The 10482-nt window shown below is 35.3% G+C and overlaps 1 protein-coding gene across 2 annotated transcripts; it reads right to left on the bottom strand.

The window, feature by feature from the left end:
- Window positions 1-164: 164 nt before the first annotated feature.
- LOC110765254 (MATH domain and coiled-coil domain-containing protein At3g58250-like) lies at window positions 165-2161 on the bottom strand. 2 transcript variants are annotated; one of them, XM_021968338.2, is made up of 4 exons: window positions 2023-2161; window positions 1810-1935; window positions 1568-1725; window positions 165-974 (listed from the first exon to the last, which is right to left on the bottom strand). In XM_021968338.2, the coding sequence occupies exons 2-4, from the start codon at window positions 1932-1934 to the stop codon at window positions 313-315; spliced, it is 945 nt and encodes a 314-aa protein (XP_021824030.1). In that variant the 5' UTR covers window position 1935; window positions 2023-2161; the 3' UTR covers window positions 165-312. The 2 variants fall into 2 exon arrangements, with proteins under 2 accessions (XP_021824030.1, XP_021824032.1); XM_021968340.2 differs by lacking the exon at window positions 1810-1935 and having other exon boundaries at window positions 2023-2142.
- Between the last annotated feature and the right edge of the window lie 8321 nt (window positions 2162-10482).

The following is a 10482-nucleotide window of genomic DNA, read 5'->3' as shown; positions in this document are numbered from 1 at the left end:
TTTTTAAATATATTTTTAGTTTTTAATATTTTATTCTTATTTTAATCAATTTAAAATTAATAAAAAATTGAAAAATGTGGGACCTACAGTGCCAAATTAACGGAGAGATATGATGGAAGTCCTAGCGGCGAAACCACATTGTAACAAATTTAGAAGTTTGGGTATGTTATTATAAAAATTGAGAAAATAAGAATTAACATGTTTTAAAGGTGTAACCACATGATACTAAAGTGTAATTAACCCTATTATGAACACTGGATATCTTCGTCAAATAGACAAAAATATGCACCCAAGAGAAACTTGTACAGTAAATTAAGTTAATGGATAGCCTAGCACAGCATCCATATCTATCTTCTTGAACTCTGCTTCTGCCTTTGCCAAGTCTCTTTTCGCTGCCTCAAGATCAACTTCTGCAGCAGCGAGGACATCCCTTTGCCTCTTTATTTCATTCTCCAGAATTTCCACATCTTCTCTCAGTCTATCAACTCTTCCTGCCCTTTTCTTCATGACCAAAACCGACTGAACATGAGGCTCCAGCCAAACCAAGTCAAATTTGAAGGTCTCAAGCTCCTCCCATAACAGTTGAAGGCGTTTACAAGCATCACGGGTCATATCCTTGGCCTTTGTAGTCTTCAGAAAACACAAGAGTCGGCCCAAAGCTGTGAATGCACATTGAATAAACGGACGACTTCTCTTCTTATGGCACTTGAGCAAGGAAGGATACGACGAACAAACTTCCGCTAGAAATGGAACAAAAGTTTTCTCTACTCGTCCTAAGCCCCTGAAATCGATAAGCTCCCCAGTTTCTTGGTCTTCTAAAATCTTAATACCATTACGAACTGAAACTTTGACTTCAACAACACACAAATCATTGATAAGATACCCTTTATCATGATCACGAAGCTCACTTAGAAGAATGAATGATCTAATGCCCCTGTTACTATCATTTGCCACAAACTCATGTTCTAATAAATCTGTGAAAATCAAGGATCACAAAAACATGAACCAAGAATCAAAACATGTGTATAACGAAGCAGTATGAATGATATAGGAAGCCCGTTAAAGAGAACATATAAGAAACAACATAACAGGTAAGAAAATATTCTGACTCAACTTAAAAGCCTAATTACAGTATCCACTACAACTAAGGCGTCGCAGCCTAGAAACTAGTTGACATCATATGCTTGCATATATAGGAACATACAGGTGACATCACCAAAAACAACTAAGAGAGTCATATGCATGCCTGACCATCATGAGAAACAATGATCAGCTATGAACTAATAAATGACAATCATCATGAGCGATCAAGATGAATTCACAGTTTTAACACAACCATTTGGTGGCATAGTATACTAGTGTATATCTAGCTTGTAAGCCATTCGACCATCCAGATCATAACTAAAGGAGAGATAGGGAGGATTGTTGATACTAGAAAAAACCAGAGTTGAAGTTAATATAGGTAAAGAAATTATTTTTCTTTCTAATGTAAGTTAAAAAAACCACTAAAAATTTCATTTAACAAGTCGCTTTAACAAATGACAAGCCACAAGATAAAGATATATACCCCTTGTGATTGACTTCTTGCTATCAAGTTGATTAACCACGGTGAGGCTGAACTTGGCATATCTGGTCCACCCAAATGGCAATGTTGAAGCATCTGCAACATCCAAAAACAGGGACAAGTAATCTACGTTGCTCCCCTTAGGATACATAATGATCCGCCTGTTCAAACCAACCCAAGACGATTAAGTCTACATATTAACCAATTATTATCCCAGAAAATAATAATAATAATAATAAGTCTACCATTTATAACCACAAATGACGAAAACATCAGAATAATGCACTAGGTTGTTCAGCTTGGAGAAGTTGTTGATTCTCCAGGTGAACGTCCCACACACAAAGTCCTCTTCTTCCTCTTCCTCCTTCATTCTACCAAGCGCAATCCCATAAAATAAAAGAACAAAGAAAAAAAGAGTAGAATAAAACTCATAACATATATAACGGAGAAGTACTTACCTTCCAACTGACGAGTGGAAAGTAAATTTGGCAGACAAACTATTCTTCTTTTTAAATCCTTGTTTAATACCCTATACCTCTGGAAGAGAGACAGTCCGAACACGCCACAAAATATGCCACAAAATATTGAACAAAAACTCAAATTTGCTGATGCTAGAATTTCTCCATTAAAGTTAGTAAAACTAATTAGTTTTCCACTACAACTTGGGCCTCGCATGATTGCATATATAGGAACAAACATCACAAAAACAAGAATCATATGCATGCCTCCTCCACCAAGAAATGTAAAAGAGAGAGAGATAGAGAAAGATAGGAACATACATATGACATCCCTAAAACAAGAATCATATGCATGCTCCTCCACCAAGAAATGTAAGAGAGAGAGAGAGAGAACAAAAGTCTCCTTCTTCTAGAAATAAAATTAAAAAAAAGAGTGAGAGCGAAAATCTACTCCAATGGTTTAGGTCGACTAGGCCCGGCCAGCTCTAAGATTAGATAGAACTTGGACCGATGGTTTGAAATCTTGAAGACAGCCCGTTTAAGCCCATGTAAGCCCAACTAGACCCACCCATAGAGTTTGCATAATATTGCATTTAATATCATAAGTGCAGTGGGCTAATTTAAATTCAAGCACCTCAATTGATTTCGTTGGTATTGAAAATAGTGGCAAACTAGCAAAGGTGTCCGTGCGTTGTTGCGGGTTTTAAAACTGTCTTACATGTGTACAAAGTTGTGAAAATATGTAGTAAGTTTAAGTTACAAAACAAAGACTAATAACATATTTTATATGTTGCTTGTCATCTTAAAATATTGGACATATTTTATTAAACCAAGCAGCAATCAAAATATCAACAATTTGAGCTGCTCCTTGTTCAAAAGAGTTTGTACGTGCCTTTACATATATGCTACTAGTGGGGGAAGGGGATTTTTCTGCCTTGATGTTTGTTTAAAGGGGATCTATCTCTTGTTAGCTCTACTGTAGAAGTGGTTTTTGTTCTTTCTTGTCTTTTGCAGGAGTTTTAACTCTGTTGGTACAAATTCGGAAAATAGCAAGTGTTAGTGTAGATAAATGGAGAAATTAATTAGCCAAATCAGCCAGAGCAACCAAAAACAACACTGTCAAGTTAATTAGGCACGCTACTATGCATAGCATAGAGCCAGTGAGGATGTTTTGAGTAAAGTAATAATAAAGAATGATACGCTGATCAATGCTAAGATAGTAATATATAAATCAGCCACTAAAATTTAGTATAAAAAGTGGGGAGAGTGAGCATCAAAAGAGAGAGGGGCGAAAAGGGAACATAAGTAAAAATTTAGTAAAGGGAAGAGCAGAAAAGGTTTAGTGGAGGGCATTTTCGGCAATCCACTGTGCTGAAGAGAAAACAAAACTGAAAACCACATTAAAAAAGAGGGGCATTTTCGTCATTACAATATGCTTAAGAACAGTGTAGGGTGGATTGAGCTTTAGTATATATATAATTTATTTGGTAGATATTTGGCTAGCGGATGCGAAATTCTTGTCTTTCAATTACTTCTCCTAGGCACTGGATCTGGAGTTACATGTATGGCAACATTATCTCCCAATCAACCACCACACAAACTCTTGAAATAATCTAATATATCAGTTACATGCATCCTTGTACAATACAAATGATGTGCAACCCAAATGATGCATCATGTATCAATTCCACATGTAGGAATCCCTTGGTTAATTAATAAAGAGCACAACTCCTACGCCCATAAAGCAGATATTCTTAATACAAAGATGGTTCTTTAGTTTAGTAACAAACAATTTGCAGGTTTCAAACTTTACTTTTCTCTTTCCAATGTCGATGTAATCTTCTCCAGTACAAAATTGCTCCACCGTTAGGAGCGTTTCAAACTTTATTCCAAGGCCAGAAACCTCCTTTTTCTAGTCATTTCTTCATTTCTTTGGGGGTCTGAGTCATAGCAACGTGAACGGGGATGTGGTTTCCCACATTGAAAGGGCCTGCCGGCTTCATCCATCCTTAGACCTCTTATCTTATTTTTCTTAAATATTCCATTCTAAATAAGAGCCTGCAACGACAACTCCATAAATCTGGATCATCCTGGTGAGTTTCTCCTTCAAATTGAATACAAATTTTAAGACTTAGAATGACCATATATAATTATATATACGTCTGTGTGTAAGAAACATGCAAGCTCTCAATCCTCCTCTCTTTTTATCAATGAAATCTGGAAAGCTTCAAATCAGGAATAAACAAACGTCAGTCATCTATGCATATATATTGAAATAATTAATTTGAGTTTTTTTTATTCATTTATTTTTTTCATTTTTCACTTCAAAAAATTAATTTATTCTAACTTCATCTAATACTGTCTTTCTTTTTCTGAAATAACGTGGGTATCTTAAGTAGAAGAAAGTTACAAGAAATCATTCATAGTGGGATATAGACTAGATGATTTTTTTTATTTTCTTTTATTTTTGGAAAAAACAGAAAGAAAAAAAACGAATCTTTTTTAAGAGCAAGAAGATAATACATGACGGTCATATTGATCTCAAAATCCCTGTAGGAATCCCTTAATTAATTTAAAGAGTACAACTCCTATGTGCATAATATATTTTCACTACTACTATGATGTAAAGCACCAAGTTGATGCTAACAGGGTCTAGCTCTGTGAAAAAGGGTTTTGATTTGGAAATAGTGATAAATAATAATAAAAAGTTGGAAATCTCATGGCACTTTAATAGTGTGTGTGTGAAACTACCATGGTATATTAAAGCAGACGAGTGCAACAAACAATTTAGTTACATTAATTGTTTTTGTTGTACAAAACAATTATTTCCATATATTTTGGCATATTAATAGAAGCAGAGGTAGTTAAACGTGGAGTTCTAGTTTGTACCATTGCAATTTATGAGTTCTAGTTTGACATGTGATCGTAAAGACTTCCATTTTAGAACTCATATATTTGATCGCATTCAGTGTACTTGTTCCCCTGTAAGCACCTACACACATATCTTGGTGTCACCACACTGCATGACTTGAGACCTTGTCATCCTCTACATTTAGAGAAGATATTATGTGTACTGGTCTTGGCGGAAGATCAATGCCCAATTGATATTCCTATGACCATGAACATTTTAGAATGTGACTAGGGACCATGATAAGTCTCAATGTATGCAATCTCATTACATAATTCTCATGTCTACTTTCATATTCCTAGGACTATAGTTGTTTTACTTTTATGATAATAGATCAAATATCATGGTTGAAAACAACTAATCTTGCCCATGAATAACTTAATAAGTTATTACAAACGATGTCCTTAACATTAACTATCACATAATTAGATGGCTTTAAGGGCATAGTAGTAATAGCTAAATGGAAGAATCGAGCAGCCGGGTCCAATTCAGTCACAAATACCAAATTTTGGTAACTGGAGTGTCATTTTATGTGTGGTGATGCAAAATTAGTGAATGAAGTAAGGGCACATAAAAAATGAAAACGAAAATTGAAAATACTTTCAAGTTGTTTTAAAAAAATAAGGGTGATTTTGAAAACTGAAAAACGAAATATGTTACAATTTAAAATAATAAAAAAGTGAACAACGAAACTGAAAACTGAAAATGAAATGGTTATCAAACAACATCTTAGTTTTTAATTATTTAACAATAGTATTTGATGAGTTGTGACTAATCATGAATAAAGTTTTGACGAATCAAATTAAAAGCCGAGATGTTGTGCCCTTTGCCTTTTGAATAAATTTAACTGTTGTTTGTTCAAATAAAATAATTTAATTCATAAAAGAATTAAGGGTTTGTTTGGTATCCTACTCAAAAATCCATATTTTTTTTAAAACATGAGTTTAAATACTAATTTTAAGATCTAAAAACTTGTTTGGTATTGAATTCCAAAATATTTTCAAGATCTAAAAAAAATTGAAATTAGAATAAGAAAATCATAAACGCTAATTCCCAAATTGAAATTAACAAAAGAAGAGAGAGAGAGAAAGAGAGTGTCTATGGAGAGAGGGAGGAGAGAGAGAAAAAAAAAACCCTAAAATCTCACTTTGTTTTGTTCTCAATAATGGGGGTGTTGAGGTTTTTTTTTTTTTTTTTTTTTGCGTTTTTAAAAATGGGTCTACCAAACGGGTTTTTTCGGCTTTGGACTTCTGTTTTTTGAGTTTATAAAATTGAATCCAAGTAGGATACCAAACGGGCCCTAAGTTTCTAACATTTTCGTATGTATATAGAATCATAGTAAATTTTAATGGGGTTTTACCAAAAAGGAAAAATAGGAAGGCAAAATTTTAAAATAGTCTGCCCCTTCCAAAATTGGACAATCCAGTCCAATCACTGTCATTCAGTGACATGGAATATTAACTCTTTTGTCACTCACTGAGAGTACATTGACAAATTCATAGTCGCTTTCAGTAAAGACAGATTCATAGCCGCCGTCAAGTCCCACCTCAAAAGCTCCCTCCTTCTCTCCCACCCCAGATCCATAGCCGACATAGCCTAAGGCCTCAAGCACTGGCACAAGAGCCCCCACCACAACCTTCACCACCACATTATCGTCGTCTCCAACACTGTCACGGCCGCATCTAACCACGAGACCGCAAGTATGGTTTGTGGGTACGGTTTGTGTTTGCTTGATTTTTGTAATGGAGTTTGCATTGAGGAGCTTGTTGATTTAGCCACTCCCCTCATAAATCTCCTATGGTGATGAAATTCAATGAAATTGAAGGTTAGAGCATCTGACAGGGATGAGGGAGAAGGGAGAAGTTGGGGTGTGGGTGTGGGTGTTGGTAGGGCTATAGGGCTGTAGGGCTGTAGGGCTGTAGGGTGGGTTCGGTTGGGGTGATTGTACGATAGGGTGGGAGGGGAGGAGGTCGTACCGGGAATGATTTTTAAAAAAATATTTATCATTTATTTTTATTTTTTTTGTAAATATATATATATATACTTTTTACATTTTTTATTGATTAACTAAACTAATTTTCATTTTGTATTTTGACAAACCATGTGGCACCATATGAGTGGGACTATGTGACATATTTATTGCCACGTCAGTAGTGGTTAACAAACTTATAAACGGCAAGAGTAATTGTAGGTATGAAGTTGGTAGGAAAACCAATTTGTGTATGCGACTGAGACGAAAAAAATTTGATGTATCAAACTCTAAAACTCGGTAAACTTTACTGTATTAAAGTGAAAATTACCCTAACTTTTTTATCATTGCTGTATTTTAATCTAGAAGCAGAAAACAAACATAACATGTACACCAGTAAACTATCATATGCTTATGCTAGACAATGGGGATAGCCTCAATGGTTGAGCTTGAGTGGCAACTTTCCCCCCTAATTGTCACCCATGTTCAAACTAGCATTGAAATATTGTGATACCCATATACTGTACAGTCCCCCTCCCCTTCTTACCTATTGGCCAAAAAAAAAACCTATGGTTAATTACAGTTTAGTACATTGTGGTTACACCCTTAGGCCCTGTTTGGTGGGCTGGACCGGATGAGACTTTTTCAATTAAAATGGACATTGGTCTAGTTTGTTGTTTGGTGGGCTTAATTGTATCACACACTGGCTAAGACCTCAATTTTTGTTTAGGATATGAATACAGCATACGCTGGATATCAAAACCCATGTTGAGACATGGGTTTTGAAGACTACCTCACGTCGTCTCCTCTTGCCGAATGTGAAGTCTCCCTCCCGTTGTCTCCTTTGCTTCATCTCCTCCACGTCGTCTCCCTCAGCCACTTCGCGTCGTCTCTGCTCTATCTCCTCTCCTCTCTCCTCTCTCATCTCTCTCTCTTCTGATTTTTCTTTTTTAAAAACTGATTTCTCTGTTTGTTATCCATATTTTTCTGGGTTAGATATTGAGTGCTGTAGTTTTTTGGGTTTGATTTCTTTTGATACCTTTCATTGAAGATCTTTCAGATATGTTTCCATCCAGAATTTGCAGAATTTTTTTTATTTTTGAATGTTGTTTTTAGTTTGTATTTTCTATGATCTGAAAGTTATATTGTAGATTTTTTTTTCTTCTTTTGTTTCAAATTACCATATTGGTTTTGGTCTACAATCTTTTCTCTTGTATAATAATAATAAAAAAAAAGAGATAGATTTTCTTATGATAGAAAAAGATGAATTTTTTATCTAATAAAGAGAAATTTCGATTAGAAAAAAAAATACTAAAAAAAGAGGAAGAAAGATTCTGAAGACAAAAAAATGTAAGGCATTGATGCAAAAAGTTGGAATTTTGCATTTGATTATTGTTAATAATAAAATAAAATGATTTATTAAAAATATGTTAATTTTAGTCTGTTGTTTGGTGCAAAAAATGAATATATGACTGGATTCAGAACCTAGCCAGTCCAAGCCAGCCCAATTCAATGCTTCAAAGCCCATCATAATCAGTCCAAGCCAGCCCATCAAATGGGGCCTTAAAACATGTTAGTCCCTATCTTTTTAATTTTTATAATCACATATCCCGATCTTTTAAATTTATTACAATGTGGTTCTGCTATAGGGTTTCTGTCAGATCTCTCTGTTAGTTGCCTACGTGGCACTAGAGATCTCACATTTTTTTTAAAAAAAATTTTAAATTGATTAAAATATAAATAAAATATTAAAAACAAAAAAAATTAAAATTAAAACAAAAATAAAACTCTCACTCTCTCTCTTTATGCTTTCCCTCTCCCCATCGATTTCTTCTCCCCTCATTCCCCATGACCACCACACTTCCCCAGCTGAACCCAGAATCCAGGGCCCTCCACCCTAAACCCTAATATGAAATGGGTTTTCTGACTGCCAGGAAAGTTTTTCGCCTCCTCTACGTTCTCCCTCTCCCCTCATCCCCCCGCCCCCCCCGGCAACGAATCCAACAATGACGAGAGACCACAGCCCACCACCCTCCTCCCTACCCCTCAACCACCGCATAGCCCACCCAAAAAAAAAATTTCTCAAGACACCAAAAAATACACCCAACCCACCCACCTAGATTCCACCACAACAGAAACCCCCACCCCACAGACCCTCCCCCTCCTCCCTCATTATGTTTTTCACTCACAAACCCCTCAACCCTCAAACCACCACCTGCAACCCACCCACATATGCAAACAATGTTCGATTTTTTATTTTTTATTTATTCCCAATTTGTTGGTTTTTGAATTTGCAAAGAAAATAGTTGTGGTGGAAACTCAAGTTGAAGAGAGAGAGAGAGAGAGAGAGAGAGAGAGAGAGAGAGAGAGAGTTCCAAGTTTTCTAGGCTTCTAGCAGTTGAAGGAGCAGTTGGGGTCAGGGGAAATAGAGAGAGAAATGGGCTTCATGTTGCGCCATAATGGGTATCCAATTATGAACCCTAAACTGATCCTATTCCTAGAATCCTTAGGAGTCATTTCATTGAAGCCATATTCAAAAAACAACAAATTGAAATATGCAAATTACAAAATGTTTTTAGTAAGCAACAGAAATCAAATCTTACGATTTCAGCTTCCTCTTCCTCCCGGCCATAGTGATTGGGAATGAATATAAATAGGGAGTTTCACTAAAATACCCAAAATGGGGGCTGAAATTATAAAAATACCCAACACTCAAAACACTTTATAAACATACCCAAAACTCATCATTACACACACTCAAAACCCATTTATAAACATACCCAAAACCCATCATTACACACATACCCAAAACCCATTTTGGGTATGTTTCTATGTTTAAATAGTGCTTGGGTATTTTTATAAATACATGTCTAGGATTGGGTATTTTTATAAATATCTAATATAAATATATATCCTAATTGGAAACCCCCAAGAAAAAGAATCTGGTGACAAAATTAGGGGAAAGTCATTTAGTTGAGCTCTTTTTCCAAATACTTTGATTCTTTTCAGAATCGACGGGGGAGAGAGAGAGAGTTTTATTTTTATTTTTGTTTTTGTTTTTAATATTTTAATCATATTTTAATTAATTTAAAATTTTAAAAAATAGTGTCACGTAGACAACTAATGGAGAGATCTGACTGAAACCTTAATGGCGGAACTACATTGTAACAAATTTAAAAAATTACGGTATGTGATCGTAAAGATTGAAAAGATAGAGACTAACATGTCTTAAGGGTGTAACCACAAAGTACTAAACTGTAATTAACCTAAAAAACTATCCTCTGCTGCCCAGCATGTGTCACCTGCGCAGTCTCCTTGATTCATAGAATCCAAAAAAAAAAAATATGGAAAGAAAAAAAAAAAAGTTGCAAATATAAATTTTAAAAATTCATAACCGCCCAAGTTTTACTACTACATATTATGTAACATTGGATATCTTTGTCAAAGAGACAAAAATAGGCACCCAAGAGAAACTAGTACAGTAAATTAAGGTAATGGATAGCCTAGCTTAGAGCAAGTCCATCAGTGGGGTTTGGACTGAGGCAAGGGGGGGTTTGGGAGAAAAAGGGCCTTCAGCAGCAAG

The sequence above is a fragment of the Prunus avium genome, chromosome 2 (genome assembly GCF_965620075.1).
Source record: "Prunus avium chromosome 2, drPruAviu1.hap1.1, whole genome shotgun sequence".
Lineage (NCBI taxonomy): Eukaryota > Viridiplantae > Streptophyta > Magnoliopsida > Rosales > Rosaceae > Prunus > Prunus avium.
Note: the sequence above shows the minus strand (reverse complement) of the source record. Positions and strands in the feature narration are given on the sequence as shown.

Coding starts and splice junctions, on each gene's coding strand:
- LOC110765254 (XM_021968338.2), bottom strand. CDS start 1,934: ATGAAGGAGGAAGAGGAAGAAGAGGACTTTGTGTGTGGGACGTTCACC. Junction 1,726..1,809: donor GTCATTTGTGGTTATAAATG/GTAGACTTATTA, acceptor TGGTTTGAACAG/GCGGATCATTATGTATCCTA. Junction 975..1,567: donor CAAGAAGTCAATCACAAGGG/GTATATATCTTT, acceptor TGATTTTCACAG/ATTTATTAGAACATGAGTTT.